Below are 22,212 nucleotides of genomic sequence, written 5' to 3'. Positions count from 1 at the left end.
TGATTTCGAGACTTGTATTTCGATTATCCCTAATGATGTGCGTAACATGTGGGGTGAGTTGCTGTGTGAATCACTTATTCTTGCCTCGGAGAAATTCTACTGTCCGTACAAGGATTGTTCGGCCATGCTTGTGAACGATGGAGATGTTATCGTTATGGAATCGGAGTGTCCTGTTTGCAGGAGATTGTTCTGTGCGCAGTGTTATGTCCCGTGGCATTGTGGAGTTGAGTGTGATGAGTTTCAGAGATTGAATGCAGATGAAAGAGGAAGAGAGGATCTAATGGTGAGGGAATTAGCAAAGGCTAAACAGTGGACTAGATGTCCTCACTGCTGTTTTTTTGTGGAGAAAACAGAAGGGTGCTTGCATATGACTTGCAGGTGCGGATCACAATTTTGCTATAAGTGTGGTGTGACTTGGGACGCACGTCATTATTGTTGATGTAATTGTAGTTTTTAAACAACTTTACTCTGTGTTACATGTTTTTTGATTCGGGTTCAAGCTGTGGAACAGCCTCTTGCAGAAATGCAAGGTAAGACTGCTCACAATAGACCGGGTTCGTAGATAGTGTTTGCAGGTTCTTATCCGGGCGGTAGCTTTGGTGCACTAGTTTGACCTTTTTTATTATCATTATAATTGATATTGTGAGTTGCATCTTAAAAGTCATCTCTGTTGGGTTTTCAATATTATTAGAGTGGGCTAGTGTTTGATATGATGTTTACATATTCTAATTTTTGATCAACGAAAGGGCAAGGTGTCTGGGATGCTGTTTTCTGACTTTCTGGTTCTTAAATTTAATGATCAACATTTTTAAGCAATATCATGGGAGGCTGCTCCGATTTAAAAATCGATTTCTTTAGTTATTGTAATTGGAGGTTTTGGTAGACGTTGATGTTGTTCACAGTAGTTTAGCAACTTGAGAATTTGAGACTCAAAATTTTCTAGTTTCCTTTTCGTCTCAAGTTGTTTGAATCTGTGAATTTTCGTCAAGGGTTTCAAAATATGAAAAGTGAACACACGAAGAAGCCAAAAGTGAGTCTAACATCTTTTATATATTCATAAAAAGTAAATTTTCTCTACCTGGCTCTGGCTGTGGGTGGAATGATACTAAGCTAAGGATAAAGTCGGTGGAATAATAGACGAATCATCTTCACAGAAATATTAAACATACATACAAGGTCATACATATCTTTTTCATGAATCTCCTTAGCTTCTTCGTATGTTTACCTGGTTCTACTGCTGTTGGGAGAGTTAGCTTATGTTGCATGCCTGTGAAACGTTTACAGTCCTTATTGATGTTCTTTAGACATCATGAATGTACTAGCTAGTGTCTGCAGGCCCTTTATATATGTGTCGAAGGCTGCTTTATGCACCATGTAAACGCTTTCTTTTTTAAAAAATAGTTAGACAAATATGAAGTAAACATCAGCTTGGAATAGCAGGTAAAGCTCAAAACTAACATATAATTCATTTAAAAATTGAATTGTGATAAGAAATTGATAGTAGTATTTACATTAATTTGGGTACGCCATTGCGCTTAAATCAGAGGTTTCATCCTAAATACACTTTGTGCGCCAAGTTATTACTTGCAACCAAAATGACATGCTGAAAGGAAATCAAATGTAGAGTTAATATTTGCTAACTTATTCATAAGCCTAAATAGTCATCTGTGGGAAGCTCAACTAGAACTACTTAAATATGATTAATAACATTCATGCATCAGATTACAAGAGCAGGTTAAATTGAGTAAATGATAATAAATAGATCAACTTCAACTTTAGAGTGACAATTTGGAGAATTGATCAAAATGTCTAAACAGAAAAAAACTCATGATCTGAAGTATGACATGCCAGTGAGTGAAATCCGAGTGTCATCAGAATGATGGCTTAACCCAAATTGGTGGGCAAACAAGACTTAGGGACGCCCCGGAATAAAAAATGTAAACTCAAGATTCAACAACAGTTGTTCCATTACGACCCAAGAAAATTGTTGAATCTCCCAAACTGTTAATCTCGTTCAATTCAGCTTTGATTACATATATTTCAAATATCCTAAACCTAATGGTTTCACAATCACTTGTAAATGCATCATTCAAAAACCAAATAGTAAGTAATAGTGCACTTGATATCTCAACAAGGTAGAACTGAATTAAATGATATGTTCAAATACAAGATCTCTCATTCGACAAAGCAGGCGCGGCTCTATAATTGGTCGGGAACATCAAAAACCCATAATTCACAGTAAATAAAACAACAAAATCTCCCCTTATGGTGGATGATACTTCTGATTGCACCTCTTCTTCTCATGACAATTTTAAAGGAAAGGTAGTGTTGGTTTTTGTTAATTTTGCATCTAAATTTTGAAAATATAACTAAACGGCTAAGTATAAAAGTGTGTTTCAGTCATGAAGTGATTGACAATTAGTTATGACATTTGACAACCAAGAAAATATTATAATCGGCAATACGTTTGGATGTTTGAGGTTATTGGATCATTTATTTTGCTAAGGATTAAAGGGTGTCAAGAGGAATTATAGGACTGATCAAATCAACAACAACAAACCCAGTATATGCCCACAAAGTGAGGTCTAGGGGGTAATATGTACACAGTCTATACCACTACCTCCAAGGAAGTAGAGAGACTGTTTCCGATAGACCCTCGGCTCAAGATAGAGAATAATATACCTAGGTCGTAATGAGACATGAAATAGGATGTATAGCATAACAAAGATAAGAGATAAGAAATAATAACCCTAAGTATCAGAGAAATAGGAAATAAGAGGAATACGAACAATATGGAATAGGGGAACAGAAAACGAATACCCATGTAATAGTAACATGCACTCACAGACCTAATACACCCACCACACCCAAACTCTCCTAACACCTAGCCACACACTCACACTAGCCGTCTACCCTAATCCGCAATCTTCATATCTTCCTGTCTAGGGGCATATCCTCAATAATCTGAAGCAGCTCCATATTATGCCTAATCACCTCCCTACAATATTTCTTTGGTCTACCTCTACTTCTCCCGAAACCATCCAAAGCTAGCCTCTCACACCTCCAAACTGGAGCATCCGTGCCCCTCATCATCACATGTCCAAACCATCTCAACCTTTCTTCTCGCATCTTGTCCTCCACCGAGGCCACTTCCACTTTCTCCCGGATAACCTTATTCCTAACTTTATCCCCTCTAGTAAGGCCACACATCCAATGTAACATTCTCATTTCCGCCACCTTCAATCTTTTAATATGAAAGTTCTTCACTGGCCAACACTCCGCTCCATATAGCATGGCCGGACGGACTACCACTCTGTAGAATTTGCCTTTAAGCTTAAGGGGCACCTTCTTATCACATAACACTCCCGAGGCGAGCCTTCACTTCATCTAACCTGCTCCAATACGTTTAGATACATCCTCATCAATCTCGCTATTTTCCTGAATCATAGACCCCAGATACTTAAAACTATCCTTCTTACAAACATCCTGAGAATTCAACCTCACCACCACACCGTCTTCCTGGCTTGAGTCACTAAACTTGCATTCCAAACACTCCGTCTTGGACCTACTCAACCTGAACCCCTTAGATTCCAGGGTTTGCCTCCAAACCTCCAATTTCTCATTCACCCCCCCCTCCGCGTCTCATCAATCAGCACTACATCATCCACAAATAACATACACCACGATACCTCAACTTGAATACTCCACGTCAACACGTCCATCACCAGCGTAAAAAGGAACGAGCTAAGAGTCGATCCCTGATGCAAGCCTATCTCGATCAGGAAATGCCTTGAGTCTCCTCCCGCCGTCCTCACTCGAGTCTTTCCTCCATCGTACATGTCCTTAATAGCTCTGATGTATGCCACCGGAACTCCTCTCACCTCTAAGCATCTCTAAAGGACCTCCCTAGGGATTTTGTCGTACGCCTTCTCCAAATTCATGAATACCATGTGTAAATCCCTCTTCCTTTCCTTATACTGCTCCACCAATCTTCTCAACAGGTGGATTGCCTCTGTCGTCGAGCGACCAGGCATAAAACCAAACTGATTCTTCAAAATGGACACTACCCTTCTCAATCTCCGGTCAACCACCCTCTCCTAAATCTTTATAGTGTGACTCAACAGCTTAATACCCCTATAGTTGTTACAACTCTGAATGCCACCCTTATTTTTATATAACGGAATCATCGTACTCCATCTCCAAGCCTCAGGCATTCTCGCAGTATTGAAAATAAAATTGATCAAATCGAATCCCAAATTGTAAGCTGTTTTCTAATAACATACCAAACTAAAAAAATATCGAATACAAAACATTCAAATGGAAATGTCATATCAAATTTAGTATGATAATTCAATATTAACCAAAATATCCACACCCCTAGTTTGCAGGAGGATTTTTTTGTTTTTTATGCTTTCCATATTATCGTCTCTTCTTCATGCTTGTGTCCTTCATTTGCTTAAAAAAATCTGCACATTAGTTTACTTCCTTCCAAATATGAGTAATGGCAACAAATACCTATAGTCTTTAATGATAGTCCTAACTCCTAAAAGGATGAGGCGGTATATATATCCTCTTTGATAAGCTTGACGATAAGTGGATAATCTATCCCTACTTTCGATCTTTACATCCCATTCCCTTTGCAGGAGGATTTAATGCCATGGTATGTTTCGATAGTTCATATTAGGAGAGTTGGTGTAAGATCAGATTTATTTATATTTTTGAAAGAAAAAATAAAATATTTTTATGAAAACACGTGAGTCACCATTTTTATTAAATTACTCATTAGTTAATGTTATACAAGGAAATCAAAAAGTTGAAAGTTATTCAAATTTGAACTTATTGACCTATTGCAACTTTTGACCCCTACCATTTCAAACTAAAAAAATATCTTCAGCTCAGAATGATTCTTACCGTTTATATAAAAAGTAAAAGAAAAATCACTTTTACTTGATTTGTACTGTGTAATAGCTTTTCAACAAAACAGAATCTAATCAAATCCTTTCTTATAACCTAATTCATCAGTGACCACATAAATTTAAATGACAATCTGATTGACTGAATTCCCCCGGTTTGAAAAAGGATCAAATCATAACTATCTATTGTATACAAACTTATATTGCCTTTTCTCAATCACTGTTTGCATCCGCGACCTATGATTACATGATAAAAACTTTATCGATTACTTCAAAATCTCTTTCAGTGACCATACAAATTAAACGCATACATAAAAAAAAATAAAAAAAATCCATGGAAAAACTGATAAAAACGTGGGACTTATGGACCCCATTGCCGACAATACGGAAAGGCTGTATTAATAATAATTAATAATAATAATAATAATAGAGCCTCAACAAACTCCTCCACGTATCCTTCAATTACACAAAAAATATCTTACTTGTTGGGTCCTTCGTCTCTCTTCTTTCATTTTCATTTCTTGGATTAGGAATCTTGGTCTGATTAGCTGACCCAATCTCCATACCTACTCACACCAAATGGACCAAATTAAATAGCTTGTATTCAATATTAATGCCTAATAAATAAATAAATAAAATTTACTACGAGTATTAATTTTAAAGTTATTACTTTACTATAGTTTGGTGTAAACATAGCATGTAAATAAATAAAAAATTCAAGAAAAGGCTCACTAATGTTGTTCTGTATTTGAGGCACAAAGAGTCAAACCGCCCAACCACACAATTTTCTTTTTAATAATATTATTATTAACTGGTGCCATTTTCTTCTCTCTTTCCCACTCAAAACATGACATGTGTTGAATCAACAGCAGTCAAAGACCAATCAGTAGCATTAGTAGAAAATACTTCCTTGAGAAAAAACATTGTTTCCGCAAAAAGTCGAATTCACACCTAAACTATATAAACTATATAAGTGACTTATTACACACTTTTACTATGAAAAAGTGACACTCTATCAGGCATTACACCACTTACATATGGTGTGGTGTTTTACACGTACTGCCATATCAACACCACGTCAGCATAATTCGAAAAAATAATAAACTTATTATTTTTATATTTTTTTTTCTTTTTAATTTAATTTTTTTTCCTTCTTCAACAATATTTAAAACCTCCATTGTTGTCAAAGCTCAAAACCTCCATTACACCATATTCACCATCATAAACTTTATCCCACCAACAAAATTACCATAACAATTAATTTCTTCTAATAATGTTCTTCATCCGTAACCCATCGTTTTTAAAAAGTAAAAATAAAAAAATTCTCAGCTATAATGATCATTATTGTTTCAAAAATTGACCATTTGACTGTTGACCTTTGTGTTTTAAATGGTAATAACCAACACATTTTCGGACTTTTTCTATTTGGTTTTCAGCTATAATTTTTTTTTTTTTTAAACTAATATGTAGCAAGCTCCATTTTTGGATGAATTAATAATTAGGAGAAAGTCGACGATGAATCCGACTTTTCCGACGAAAATTCACTGAAAAACATTCTTGCTACATTTTTTTTTCTTTTATAATTTTGATTTTTCCTGTTTAAACATCAAATACAATTTGATTTTGTTCATTGTGAAATTGACATTGATTCGATGAAGATGGAGGACGAATTATGTTATTTGGGGATGGGGTTGGAATTTGGAAGTGGGGTGATGAAGAAATTGCGTTGATAGGGATGGGGTTGATGAAGAAGAAGATGGTCTGAGGTTGGGGTTGGAGTTTGGGGGTGGGGGGTGATGAAGAAGATGATGATTTGTGGGTGGAGGTGGGGAGATGGATGCTGGGGGTGGGAGAAGAGTATTTTATTTTTTTTTTATTTTTTTTTGTATTAATTTTTAATTTAAATGCGTTATTTTTTATTTAAATAATTATGTATTTTTCATGTCAGATATAGGGAGTAACAAATATCACTTTTTTATAGTTAAGGTATGTAATAGGTTCACTTATATAGTTTAGGTGTGGATTCGATATTTCAATTATAGTTTAAGATGAAAACGACGTCTTTTCCCGTACTTCCTTCCTCTATTTTTACTTGTCTAACTTGACATAACCTTGGAGGAGCAACACTGGAAACTCACTAAAAAATAATGACTATAGCTAATAATAACAATAAATTAAAAACTAAGTAGTAATAAATTATCTCTTAATTTACTAACTGAACAGGTAAAATCAAATATTTATTTTTAATAATATGAAATAAGTAAAAATGAACGGGAAGAGAGTGGAACCACCAACGAGAGATAGCAAAGTCCCCAATCCCACTACACAAGAGCCTCGTGGCACAAAATATCTCTGACGGACCCGTCACTCTGTGTCCATACTTTATAGAATTATTATGTAACAACATTCAAACTTATACATCAATATTGGTTCATTACTATATATATATATATCTCTTTATGCATCACTGGTTAAACTGCTTTTGTGAAACCCCACATCAAGAGTGGAAGAAACACATCACTCCTTTATTAGTTTCTAGTCACTTGTCAAGTCTCTTCATTCACTAGAAAGCTTTTAATTTTCAACTAAACATAGGAGGAGAAGATGGAAGATTTGTGGCAAAAAATGGTCTTTCCGGTTAGACGTGTTTGGTGTGCTGTTTCTGCTCGTGTCAAGCCTCGCAAAGATGGTAAGAATTTTACTCCCACTCGATATTCGTTACTCCTCACCTCACTATCTCGTTTCTTCACTAGCCATTTGGCATGTGGATTTATTCCAACTAGGAGGAGATGAGGAGATAAAATAATCCAAAGTTGGGTAGAATAAGGTAGGATATCCATGGTTAAGCCTCAGATAAAATTTATACCCTCAATTGTGGTATGAATTTTATTCTAGATTTAATAATGAGATATTCTGTGTTATCATGCTGCATACTTCAGCCTTAAGGGAAATATTGACACTGAATTTTTTTTTACTAATGAACATGTAGAAAGCTACATATGCATGAACTAGTTTTTTAGCTTCTTTCCACTGTTTTCCGAAACTACGATGAGCCTGCTCTTAGCTATACTTTTCTCTACTTAAATATTAGACATTGTCAGCTTAACAATCGAAAACGGCCTTGCTACTTCTCCGGAAGTAGTGTTAAGGGCTGCGTACATCTTACCGGTGGCGGAGCCACCATCGTAATTGAGGGAGTTCAAAATCGAAAAATGTGAACGAAATAATTAGTCGAAGGGGGTTCAGCGGTAACTATATATACATGAAAAATAATTTTAAGCTTATATACATAGTATAATTTTCTGCCGAAAGGGGTTCAGATGAACCCCCATACTATGAGCTGGATCCGCCACCGCATCTTACCCTCCCCAGACCCCACTATGTGAGAATACATTGGGTTTGTTGTTGTTGTTGTGGTTCGCTTAACAAGTGGCTCGAAACCTTTGCCGATTGAGCCACCCCCAGGGCCGATATATGTGACGTTGGGTAAGGTTGTTAACTTCATAGTTCAAGATTTTGCTTTAGCAGAATTTAAACCGTCTCTGACTAAGAGACTGTTTTGGATGTGCTTATAAATTTCGAGCTTGTTTGGATCTACATATTTTAAGTGCTTTACTCCCAATATAGCTCTTAAGCACTTTTATAGTGTTTTGGTAAGATAAAAAAGTGCTTATAAGCACTAATTTTAAGTCAAAAGTCATAGGTTAGAATTCCTAACTAACGGCTTATGTTCATAAAAACTGACAAGTTATAAGCTCATCCCAACAAGCTCTAAATTGAAGTAGAAGGGCGTCGACCAGCTTGAATGTGCTGTTGAATCTCAAAAGCATAGAGGGCATATCAAAGTCTTTATCAACTTCAAGCAATAATTCCTTTTTAGTGGTATAATCATCTTGAGAATGACAGCCACAGTATACCAACGATGTAGACAAAAACCTAAACCTTTCTTTTTTTCCCCTTAAAATATATAAATATTGATAGCATCAGCAGTCACTACTGACTAGTGAGCTTTACAAAGTTAACAAATTAAAAAATGCCAAGAATATCTTTTAGATTCCATTAGAGGTCCCTTGCATTCCTTTTGTTTCAGATTGAGTCATTTCCTTGTGTGGTTTTTCTATTAAATGTTTAAGCCAACAACATTGGCCAAATTGTTTATAATATAAAGTTGCTACCAATCAATTCATGATACCCCCATTAATGCCTTCATATTCTCAGTGCACTCAACTAACCGAAATTTTTTAATAGAGCCATCACTTTCTTTATTTGTTTTCTCAGGATAAGCAGATGGCCTTCCAGAAAGTAAACAAGATCTATAAATCCCATGGTGTCTGATTCCTTACTTGGTCAAATTTTCAGATAGACTAAAGATAGCATCTTACACTAGATATCTCTACCAAGAGTCCACATATGTATTACTCCCCTTGTCTCAATTTATTGTCGTACTTTCATTTCTAGTTTGTTTCAGAAAGAATGTCATACTTCCTTATTTAGAAACAATTTTACTTTAAAGAGATGTTTGTTTTAGACTACAAGATTCGAAAGTTCTCATTCTTTCTTAGACTCCGGGCCCAATTGGACACCGCCACATAAGTTGAGACGGAGGAGTATGAGATATCACTACGCTAACGTTGAAGAGAAACTTTTAACTTCATATACCTTGACACTTAAGATGCAATGAAATTGGACAGTCAAGTAGAAGAATGAAAACATAGAGATAGTAGCGTTATGGATCACTTACATGCTCGTATATTGTGTTTTGTTTCCTTCAGGTGCTGGATTATTGAAGCTTCAAGGTGATATACAGTCCTGTGGTTATGCGGATGTACAGGTGATGTGGGAAATGCTCAGAGGAACGGAGTCAGAGTTGAGATCTCGGCACATTAAGCATAAGGAACCAACCGCTGTTTAGGAATTTTGTACGGTTCAACCGTACTGTTGAATCATCCTCCTCTCCAGATCACACCATTAAGATGGTATGCTGCACTGCATCAATAAGAGTATCTGAAGAGTGAAGAGATGTATGCCACTTATATTTGTCAAGCCACTGAGTAGAAATTTTCATAATATGGTACAAAGTCTATGTCGTGTTCCATATCAGCATATGAAGTTTGTTTATCAACTTTACCTCAATAGCCAGCATGCAAATATGGGGACTGTCATGACGACATTATCAGTAGTAAATATAACCATCATCCTGATAATGTGTGGAAAACAGGCCCTAAATAAAGAAAAAGAACTGTAAAGAGATCAATTTCTCTACTTTCTGTGCTCCAAATCTGAAATACAGAAACAAAAAAAATACTATAAGGATGTAACTCGTACCCATTGTCGCGGCCATATAGACACAACTCTAATAAATTGGAGGTGGTGTTATCGAAACAGATGTGGCCAGCGTAGGTGCAACAATTGCATGTGTAACCTACTATTTAAAACAGTTCTGTTATGTGAACAAAAGAAAAAAAAACTGTCAACGGCTCAATTTCCAATCTTTGTGAGCTTGGTGAACGCCAAACCCTGCTTCACTTGTGGTAGTCATGTCATCAGTGACACAATGCTAATAAACTGAATGCTGTCATGTCCGATGTTTAAACCACAGAAAAAGAATAAAAGAGAAGAAATAGAATTCATGTTTCACCACAATGCTCTCACATCCCTCTGTAGAATGAATGCAAATCAAAAGATTGATTCAACTTCTGTAGCATGCATTCATCCAAAAGCTTTAGTATCCACCAGAGGGCTGAAGTGAATAGAAAAATAAAGGTTGATGCAGCTTCTGTACGATGCATTCATCCAAAAAATTTAGTATTATGGAAACCTTCAAATACTTACTTTTTCCAGGCTAATGAAGCTCAGAATTAGCAAATAATAGTGATACAATATAATATTCAACTATTAAAACATCTAGTGAAGAACCATTAATAAGTAATTTGGTTGCAGATTAATACCATGGAAAGGCATTACTTAATGTAGTCTGCATTTTTCACGTGCATTTCTAAAATAACGGATACTCAGAGAGCAGGACATTACGCAATATTATCTAATAATTCAGCCATTTAAGAAAATTTAGCAATAAAGGAAGAAGTAGTAGCAATAATCACGGGCTGAGTTTGGCCAAAATTATCTATGAATTCAATCACTTAAGATCTCACAATTACACGTAGGGAAAACATAAACAGGACTAAGTGGATAAGTCGTGGCCAATAGATAAGAAATGAAAGTATCAAAACAACTAAACAAACCTAGATCTCAGCTGATAATTAAACATGAACAATTACGGTTCCTTTAGGACCAATAAATTTACAGTGCTTTCTACATGCTCCAGTGCTGAAAGCTGAAAAGTAGATGCTAAAGCAGCATTCAAGGACGCTAACTTGACCAGACACATTGCTGCAGGGGTCCGACTGGGCTTCCTCAATTCAAATGTTAAACGCTCTGAGTTGGTTTTTGTTTAGTTTATTTGGGTTACATAAGATCAATGCAATCTATAACATGGATATGCCAAGCTTAGGGTTTTGGATATATTTCAAGAAATGCTTCTCCAAGACCAAGCCATTTCGGAAAAGTTTCAAAAACCTAATTTACTCAAAATTTAGCTGATTTATAAAATAAAAGAAACCATATTAAGAGAAAAAAGCAGAAGGGTAAACCATCACCTACCTAATAAACTTCATGAGCTCATAAAAAACTCAGATACAGAAAGTCAAGCGAGCAGAGTTGGAATGCACTCCACGGGACGATTTCAATAGAGCAGAGTTGGAATGAACTCCACATGGTGATTTCAATAGAGCAGAGTTGGAATGCATTCCACGGGGCGATTTCAATATCAATGCATTCCACGGGGCGATTTCAATATCATTCTTACTCCCTCCCTCCACCTTCATAATCTCTTTAGCTCCTGCTAATCAGGTGTAGACACTGATAAAGCATATTTTACGATTCAGCAGTACTGTTCATGAACATCATAAGTGATCCACATAAGATTCAGAACTTGCTGCATAACTTGAAAGACGTCAGCCATGCAACAAGGGAAGCATCAAAGAGGGATCCGGCGTGGTGTACTGGATAAGAGGGGAGTAGTTCAAATCTTTTAAACATCAAACCAAGTAAACAACACACCATTGCGTACCTTGGACAAAACCAATATGAGAGAACCAGCTTATGACAGTTAAAACTGGCTGCTGATTTTTTCAGTCTTTTAAACACGTATCAGCTGCTAACTTACACAGAAGGCAACATAACATGGATCACTAGCAACAAGGATCTGTTCACAGAGAGATCATGCTACAAAATGTTAATAAAAATGGAGAACTTAGTCATTTGCAACAGATCTGGAGATCCGAAGTAGCTTGGCTTTAAATGGATTGTGTGTATAGAAGCTTCTCTCACTCATCAGAATCTCCAAAAAGAGATTCTGACCTATGTAGCAAGTGCTTTTTATGTGAGAGACATCCAGAGAGTATCTGCCCCTTGTTTTTGCACTGACGGGTTATTATGCAATTGTGGCAGCTTAAATATGATTGAGTAGCAACAGATCACGCCAGGATCAACAAATGATCTACTGAAGTGCAGGCACAGAAAAGGCCCTAGGAAGAGGAAGCTACTGTGGTAGAATACTATACCTGCATGTATTTGGTGGACCGTCTAGGACTGAAAGAAATAGAAGTTGTCTTGAAGATTCTGCGAGCTCCACCAACAAGACAAAGTCTAATTGTAATTTTTTGTTTTACTTGTGGTGTAGGATGGAAGTGAAACACATAAATGAGGTTGCAACAGTTCTACAAACATTAGAATTCCTACAAGATTGGACCAGACACACTTTTGTTGTTTGTTCTTTCCTACATTGCGCAGTCCCAATAGCACTTCCTTTTTTTGATAACCAATTGCACTTTCTTTATGCTGTTCTAGTTTATAAAATTATTTTTACCTTCTAAAAGAAAATGTAATATTAAAGTGATCATAGCATTTCGTTTTAATCAAGGAAACGTAGTGATCGTAGCATTTTAAAATTGGAAAAGCAAGACTGTGCAATGCTGGAACCAGTAGAAGGATGATTTTGCTAAAAGGCAAGGTTGTTGAAAAGCCTCTTTCACTTGGCTGCAATAGCCAGCAAATGTTTCTCCGCATTACATACAAAGAGGCACACTACATGTACAAAAAATGATTAGAAGGGCCACAAGAGTAGTAAAAACCGCACGATATGATGTAAACCTTTTTCCCAAGTATGTTTAGTAGACTACAGAACAAGAATAACCAATACATACGGGAGGAAAATTGGGTTTCCTTTACATATATTAAAACACACTTTCTCCGGACAACGTATCATCACAAAATACAGACTAAGCAACAACTACTTTTTACTAACATTAGCAAAATGACAGTAGGATAAAATCATCAGAAATGTGTAGGAGAAACCTTCATCATGTCCAGATTTTCCATTGGTTATCTACAGACATGACCTGAAAGTGTGGAAGGAATTATCATACTTAATCAGAGAACTAGTTGTCTTTCTCCCATGTAGGAGGCAATGTGTAAATTGAAATACTACCAACAGACATGACCTTCAGTGTGTCTGGAAGGAACTATCATGATTAGTCAGACAACTAGTTGTCTCTCCATTTCCTCCATGTGGGATGCAAGGTTGTAAATTGAAATACTAAACCATAAAGGAGGAATCTAATTTGAGAAGTAGATGAAAAGGAAGACAGACCTCAGCAGGAATATCAAGCATTAGAAGAAAAAAAACGAGGGGGAGGGGGGTGGTGCACTGAACTAAAGCTCCAGCTACGCGCGGGGTCCGGGAAAGGACCAGAACACAAGGGTCTATTGCACGCAACTTACCATACATTTCTGTCAGAGGCTATTTCCACGACTTGAATCCATAGCCTTCACATGGCAGAAACTTTACCAGTTACACCAAGGCTCCTCTTCCAGGAATATCAAGCATCTCTGAAAAAACAAAACAAATAAAATAAAGAAGATTAATTTTATTTTTTTTCTTTTGTGTGTGTGTTTGGTTTGGGAATGGGGGGCAGGGGGGCATGGAGAGCTTGGATTGGTAGGTAATGTGATAAATTGGTAAAGAAAATTAATAGGCTAATAATGTCGGTGCCAAGTTACTTCACACCTTCTAATTAGATTGGTTTTTTATATATATTACATAGCCAATAAATATATATGTACTTGCCCCATTGGACACTGCAGAAAGTCCAATACTTATATGCTAATGTTGTCACAACTGCAAACTTGTTCCTTTCCATGCTGCAGGAGTCCATTGATTCAATAAAAGGGTTCAGAAGGCACCCTAGAGAAAATTAAACAAGATCTTGAAGTACTTTCGTTGAATCCATACTTGGAGACGCAAACAAAAAGTTATAGGTACCAGAGGATACAAGTGATTCCACACTTTCTTCACCCCAAAGACAAGCAGCCAACGAGAGATGTCCAGCAAACTTGAATTTATCTTTCCTTGACTGCTTCCTCCACCAGCCCACCTCACTCCCAAAAAGAGACTTGTTCCCTTCAAGGTTGGCTAGAGGGAAGAGATAACAAGGCATAACCCAATAATTATGAGATTGAAACTGAACCAAAAAGAAAATGAAATTGAACAGACACTCAAGGTTGGAGAAGCCTCTACTACCAGGGGACGATTTTTTGTCATGTACTGATGGATACAAGCCTCAAAATGTCCCTTAGAAATAACCTTTACATTAGAGGCAACACTCACATCCAAATGTATGGAGACAGAGATCAATGCAGGATAAACTCTAAATTTTCGAAGTCCATTTGCAGGATAAAATATCTAATATCCCTGTCCATCCTCACATATGTTAAAGCACAAGATTATCTCCAAATTCTGACAACTTGCTTAAATTTTCTTCACAAGATTCCACCTGAATGAATCCTCTAACTCTCCAAATTCTGCCCCAACAAGATCTACATGAATGAATCCTTTCACTTTCCAAATTCTTCCCCAACCCAGCACAAACACTGGATCAACTATTAAACAGAATATGCCAGCATTAGCTCCTAAATTTAATTGTCTCTAATGTTACCAGTTTCAAGAATTTTTTTTTGTCTCAGCTACTACTTTGTTCCCGACTCTAAATAACCCAACTGGCCTCCGATTCCCACTGCCCTCAGCATGTCAAGAGCTATGTTGCTCGAACTCTTCGAAAAAGTTAACATGTGTGTGTCAGATCTCCAAAAGTATCTCCAAAAGTAGTGTATATTTTTTGGAGAATCTGACACGGGTGCAGCATTGAAAGTGAAGAGTTCGCACAATTTAGGTCAAGAGAGAATCTAAGAAGTCCAACTAGCACATCCCTTAAAAGACGATACAAGTTACTTCTGGTAACTTAAAACTTAATTTCAATATTCACTAGATCAAAACGTTGTGGATCATATTCCTGAAATACACACACACACACACACACACAAATAGTATGTGATAATATACCTTAACAGGTCAATGTAAACATTTTAATTTGAAACGTGTTAGTATGATGTTTAGATGCAAAAGCTTACTTGTTTGTCTTATGATCTTGGTGACGATACTTTTTTTATAAGGTAAGATTTATTGAAAAGGTACCAAGCAGGTACAAAAGGAAACGGGATTCTTACAAAGATCAAGCAGATAAGCTAATTACTCTTTTCTTCCTAACAAATCCAGAAAATCCATGTATTGGTCCATACTAACTAACATATTGCTATTATACCAGAAAAACAGATTATGCAAGCATTGATTCTTGACTCCACATCCTACGCCCTTCAAAACATGCTTTGTTCCTCTCCAGCCATAAGGTCCAAAAGATGCAACATGGGATGGTCTTCCAAAATTTGCTTCAGTCTTCTAGGAAACCTTCGAAATTTCTAGCTTTCTGATAAACATCGTACATCTCTGAGCATTACCCATAAGATGCCAAGAAAGTTTAGAAATAGTTCCCAACATTGTCCAGAGAATCTGCAATGAAGAAATAGATGATCTACTGATTCCAGGTCATCTTCCCATAAGTAGCATAAAAAAATCCTCTTCTACAGATTGTTTGAGTTAAACATGCTTGCCAGGTTGCAGTCCATCTCGAACAAACTACCTTCACTGAAGCTTTTGTGGTCCAAATCATCTTCCAAGGCCAATATTATCCAATTAACTGATTCCTTTACAGTGAAGTGTAGCAGCTTTTTAACTGAAAAAAAATTCTCTTTATCGGCTATCCATATCAAAGAATCCACCCTACTCTGATCAAGCTGAACTGAGTTCAGTTGTTGAAGTATCTGACAAAATCCTCTAGCTCCAGTCATTCAAATTCCTTCTAAAATTGATCTGCCAACCTGAATCTGAAGGAAATTCAGCAGTCATACTACTCTTATTAATGGAACAATTAAAGAAGATAGGGAATCTATTCTTCAGGCTATCATCACCCACCCAAACATCTATCCAGAAATTTATTTTGCAACAATTCGGCCATTCCCAACCTTCGATTTAGCATATTTCATAAACTCCTCCCAGAGCCTATAAATATCCTTCCAAAATCCGCTTTTAGCAGTTGATTGAAGTGGAGGAGAGATTCACCCAGTGTTATCAAAAGTGAAAAGTGCAAAAAAGCTCTAAGGTATGTTGGGGCTTAAAGCACAAAGCGCAAATAAAATTGTGGGCTTCAATAAAAAAAAAAGCACAAAAGGAGAAAGAATATACATATTTATGTTTAGTCCAAGACTAATAATTATAAGCATGAATGAAAAATATATGAACAAAGAAATTGAAAAACAATTACGATAAAGTGAAATATCAATTGTTTAGTGTTGCCTCTTCAGAAGAGACTCATTGGCAAGGAAAAGTATGGCTTAAAAACTTGATGACGACAGTGAAATGCACATTAAGCGAGGTGGAGAGCTCAACAAGTTTTGACCCTCGCTTCAAGGCTTAAGCACGCCTTTGAAATCACTGGATTCACCCAACCTTTTTATTAGAAATCAGCTTCTTCCAGATATCATTACCATCCATGCATAATCTCCAAAACCATTTGAGTAACAAGCTCTTTGTGTGCAACTTTAAATTCCTGACCCCCAACCTTCTATGAACAAGGTAAAAACCTTGATGCAATCTACCTCCTAATATATGAAAGATAATTAGAACTCTCTATATATATGGCAGGTCTAGAAAATTATGATTGATGCTGATTAACACCATCCACCTTTCGTATCTCCTAGTGACAGCACTACAGCCGTTCATACATTTGTCTTTGTCTGCTTTTCCATTTCTGTAAGCAGCATTCTACGAAGTTAATACAAGTATTAATATATTTTCACTTCCTTAGCTATTAATAACTCATGCTATAAATTGCCCATTTGTGATGATGTTCATATATGCCATTACTTTCTTTGGGCATTTATTACTTGGATCGTATTTGCAATTTATTACATACTTGAACAGAAAGAAATTTGTGCGGTGCAAATTTCTTTTAAGAAAATAAATGCTTAAGCTCCTGCAAATGAAAAGGGAAATCTCATTTTAATCCTTTTTCCTTTTCGAAGTGGTAAGTGTTATTGACGTAAAAAACAGAACTGTACTAAGAAAGCGATGCTTACATCAAAACTAAAGGCAAAAGACTAGCAAAAAAGAGCTACTAACTAAAGGGAGGAGCACCAGTTTATGCTGTACAAAAGATTCTACGGACTAAAGTGGAAATCACTATTTTATACTTGGTTACCTCTCCTTGAAAATTGGAGCAAAAGATATTTACAGCCCATAATTATACTTCCACAAAACTACTGAAGGACGGGAAAACTTGAAAAGATAAATCCTTAACTGGCAAAGTCACAGAAGAAAAAATAAGAAAAAATGGATCATTGGCAGGCGATGTAATGAACTTATTGGTGTTTGGATTGTGTACAGCTTAGAAACACGTCTATCAAAGTGGAAGGCCCTGCCTGTATTTGGAAACTTACATAAGAGATAATGGGTGAAAGATGCTATACATAAAGACCAAGAAATAAGAAAAGGAAACAAATGCTTATACACAAATGTATATATACTCTCTCTACGCATACATGCATACTTGTGTGAGTGCATGAACATGTGCGTAAAAAAGTAAATATTTAGGTTTCCAGAAAACTTATGTGTCAGTTCAATTCATGCTGTCAAACCAAAGACATATAACAGCAGTGAGAGGTTAAAAGATAAACTTATTTCTGACCTTTGCCCTTTCTGGTAGGTATACTTGTTCTGACCAGCAACAATTTCACGGTCCAGCAAGAGTGGCTAATATCATCTTCATTTCCAACCTTTATTGCATTTCGACAAGAAGTTATTTTGTTTACTTGCCTATCAGTTTTTCCTTTTACCCCCATTCGGTCAACCTACCACTGCTACCTATGTTTTTCCGTGGGATCCAGTAAATAATTCAGGATATGATTTGAACTTGTCATTAAGACCAGCTACCTGTTGAGATTATCTGACTGCTTGGACCGCAATGAATAAAGAGAAATGATACATCTTTGAGAGTTAAATACACTGAGACGAAAAACTATATATGTGATTAAGAAAATATGCAAGCTGAGACAGGATAAAAGTAACAGCTAAATCTGTCAATCACACAACACTTCCTAGTCACTGCTCAATTCTATAGCATAAAAAATCCAACCTCAGTACCAAGTGTATTTTGTCTAATATGACTCCACCAAGACTGGAAACTTTCCCAATTATAGAGAAATAATAATAATAATAATACAACAAAGCAATGCAGTTCAAGAACTTGGAATGGAAACACAAAATCTTTTAGGAAATGGACAAACATGTAATCTGCAATAAGCCTAGGACAAACAGAGCTTAGAGCTTGATGCTTTACTGTAATCTGTACAAAGCTGTCTTCAATCCTATTGAATGTGCAAATATATTACAGCTAAAATGCAATGAGGTACTTTACATCAATCCCACAATTTATAAGCAAATTGAAATATCAGATACCTGGTGCTTCTAGCAATCAAGAAGAACAAAGAAGTTAATGAAGTCAAACAGGTCGAGTCAAAATGAGAGGTATTCCAGCTTTTATGACCCTGTTGCAGCGGCTCAAACAGTGAAATTCTAGTTCTTTGGTGTAATTAAAAATGTAAAAGAGGGTACACGCAAAAATCAACCATAGACATATGAACTTCAATTCCGAAATAAAAATTTATAAGCTCAATTAAGCTACTGGAAAAATCTATTGTTAATGTTGGTTCCAATCAATTTTGATGTTGAAGATACATACATATTCAGCTCGTGCATCATTCATTTCACCTTTCAGCTGAAGTACTAGGCTACATATTTATTCCTGCAAAACTGTTCTAAATTTGCTCATTGGCTCTAAATTACAGGAGTATGCAGATACCCAGAGAGAATTATGCTAATGATACAACAGTGCAACCAACAGGGGCATTCTTTTTTCAAGTCCCTTTCAGTGGTTGCTAATGAATGGGGTGTCTCTAGCCAAAAATAAGGCTCTGCAGCAGGTCAAACAAAGATTCCTGGATCTTGTCCTTATCACCATGAAAGAGACAGAGTTTGACCTCAAAAGCTGTATACTGGATCAAAAGGCCGTAAAGAAAATTGTAGCAGAGTGACTGAACAAAACTTGGAAAGAATTGTGGCCTCTGATCCAGTTGGGACTGGTAAAAGCTTGACCTGAAGACAGCAAAGTGCACGTCTTATTCCTCAGCTGCTTGTGTTATTTTCTCGAGCAGCAGTGGCCAGTCTTCACCAAGTTGCCGGGGGTTTAGCTCCATGGCAACCCTAAAATCTTGCAACGATGCCAGGTTCCCAGGAGCATATTCATGTACAGCTTCTGACAATCTACCACCATTCATCTGTAAATGATGACCTGGTCTGAGACCATTAACGAGCTTCATATACGCCTGCTGCTTATTGGCGTTGTTTGTTGTAGGTTCATGCCCTGACCTTGCTCCCACAAGTTGGAGACATGATCTGATTAAGCCTTTTAAGTAACAATCCAAACCATTGTTCAACAGATTGGCACAATCCGTGGCCATCCCATCAAATCCCTGTTCTGCAGCAATCTGCTCCATGCGTTCCCTCAGAGTTACACTGTCCAACAAAGCACCAAAACTAGAAGAGCTAACACATCTACTATCTGCTGCTAAAGGTACTGGTCTACGTGCTCCACCTACACTAACCGGACAAAATGGAACCCCAAGGGGAGCTTGGAGTTGACTCCTAGCATGCATCTCTTTTCCATTATCTCTAGATTTGTCTTTTCTGTTCTGTAAAGATACTGAATTTTGCAGTGATCTCTTCATAACAGAAATTTTGCCAGTTTCTTGATTGAATACCTGCCTTTCATCATCTGTTTGTTGCATGATTCCTTGATGATGATGCAATCCCCCATTGACATTAGATGGATGCAAATCCCCATTTTCCTTATCAAAGCCAATTGATTCCACCATAGTTGCTTGTTGAAAAGCAAAATTATTCTTCCCATTTGGTCCAAGCACACTACAACGATCCCCAGCCCTACGATCACGAAATCCTGTTCTAGCCTTCCGAGGAGATAATGTCAACACGTCACCATTGGACAAACCCGGTTGAACTGAAGCCTGGTTTGAGGAAACATGCACTCCATTTTGGTCATACGCAACATCTAAAGGCTCTTTACTTCCAACTGCTACACCAGGCTTCACAATACCACCTTCATTAATTGGTGGAGGAACTTTTGCACTACACGCATTTCTCAGAATAGAACGAATGAACTGATTATGCAAGGGAACATTTTCTCTCCCCAAAATCCTAAAACAAAGCTTATCGAACTCAACCTTGCTAATCTTCAAGCTCAATAACCTACTTAAGTAATGAAAATACTGCTTTGAACCCTCCGGTCCAAGTTTCTTCACTATTTGAGCTTTCAATTCAGAAAGATCAATCCGGGAATGCTGGTGTGGCGGTTGCATCTCCCTCAACACATATATTCCACCAAAAAAACCCAAAAATTCAAACTTTCCCCTAATCAAACAAACAAAACCCCAATAGCATAACAACCCAATTCACCACTAAATTAGGGTTTTCCCATAATTCCACAAAAAAATACAGAAACAAAACTAAACCCCTCTACACTCAATCCCACCATTCCCAAATCAAAACCCATCTAAAATCCTCCAACTTCTACCAAATTAAGCATAAAAGAGCTTAAGTTCCAAATCAAAGATCCAATTTTTTCAACTAACTCTCCCTCCAAAAGTCCCAATCCTTACAAAAAAATCAAATTCCACTTCAAGAAACCTTCAACACAATTTCCAAAATCAAAACTTTAACACACCCAAACCCTCCATTTCCACCAAATTACAAATCCCCCACCCCCCCCTCTAATTCAAACTAAACCCAATACAATAACTTCAAATTCCCAATAATTCACCTATAAAACACCCAAAATCACACCTTTTACTAAAAATCAAAACTTTAAGTTACCCACTTCAACTTCAAATTTATTCTGCACAAAATTAAAATTCCAAAAAAAGAAAAAGATTTAGCTAACTGGGTATAAAAAATTAAACTTCATAATCACACCAAACTAAATTAACTTACCTTATTAAGCTTCTTGAAACTGAATCAAAAATCAAAATTCAAGATTCAAATAAACAAATACTTTTTTCCCACTCTTATTTGCACCCATATAGCTTCTTCTTCCATTGCTCTATAACATTGTTCGACATTTGGGATTTTCCCTTTTTGTAAAATTCACCCTTTTTTTGAATCAATTTTTATTTTTATTTTTTTTATCGATAAATAATGCTCTCCTTCTTCCTTTTTCTCTAAATCGGGCTCTTTTTTTGGTTTTTCTGTCTGATTAATTCTTTTTTTCTTCTTTTATTTGGTATTTTTTTCTGACTATATAGTGATAATAATATATTTATGTTGTATATAGAAAATATTTGTATAATCTACGCGCTCGGTATAGAGTGTATTGAGACACGCATGTTTATTGGGTATTTAGTGAGACGTGCGCGTTCGTTACATGTATTGCACGTGGTGTAATAAGTTTTAAGGGATAAATTTTTGTATATGAGTATAATTTTAAGGGAAAAAACGAATGTGTTTAATTAAATTTTAGAAATTATTTTTCAGAGCAAGTGTATTTGGAGAATTAATTATTTACACTAAACTGTTGAAACAAATTTAGAAGTATATTAGATTATCAAAAATCGTAACTATGTTACTATAAATGTTTTTGCATATCTCACTATTTTTAAAGTAAAAAAATTATTAAAATTATGCTCGTAACATGTAACTATAAAGTTTTTGTATGTGTAT

General features: G+C 36.3%; 2 protein-coding genes across 2 annotated transcripts in view; one reads left to right on the top strand and one right to left on the bottom strand.

Moving 5' to 3' along the window:
• LOC107874750 (E3 ubiquitin-protein ligase RSL1) overlaps nucleotides 1-775 on the top strand; it is a 1,662-nt gene extending 887 nt beyond the window's left edge. The window contains exon 1 of the mRNA XM_016721499.2: nucleotides 1-775. This exon is cut by the window's left edge and continues 887 nt beyond it. Coding sequence (XP_016576985.1) covers nucleotides 1-439 — 439 coding nt within the window. The 3' untranslated portion in view covers nucleotides 440-775.
• Nucleotides 776-19,072: 18,297 nt separating this feature from the next.
• On the bottom strand, nucleotides 19,073-21,759 carry LOC107875993. Its single transcript, XM_016722938.2, has 2 exons — nucleotides 21,487-21,759; nucleotides 19,073-21,391 (listed from the first exon to the last, which is right to left on the bottom strand). The coding sequence occupies exon 2, from the start codon at nucleotides 20,853-20,855 to the stop codon at nucleotides 19,599-19,601; it is 1,257 nt and encodes a 418-aa protein (XP_016578424.1). The 5' UTR covers nucleotides 20,856-21,391; nucleotides 21,487-21,759; the 3' UTR covers nucleotides 19,073-19,598.
• Nucleotides 21,760-22,212: the final 453 nt, after the last annotated feature.

Source organism: Capsicum annuum, chromosome 6 (genome assembly GCF_002878395.1).
Source record: "Capsicum annuum cultivar UCD-10X-F1 chromosome 6, UCD10Xv1.1, whole genome shotgun sequence".
NCBI lineage: Eukaryota > Viridiplantae > Streptophyta > Magnoliopsida > Solanales > Solanaceae > Capsicum > Capsicum annuum.
The sequence above is the reverse complement of the archived record's forward strand: the minus strand, read 5'-3'. Positions and strand labels throughout refer to the sequence as shown.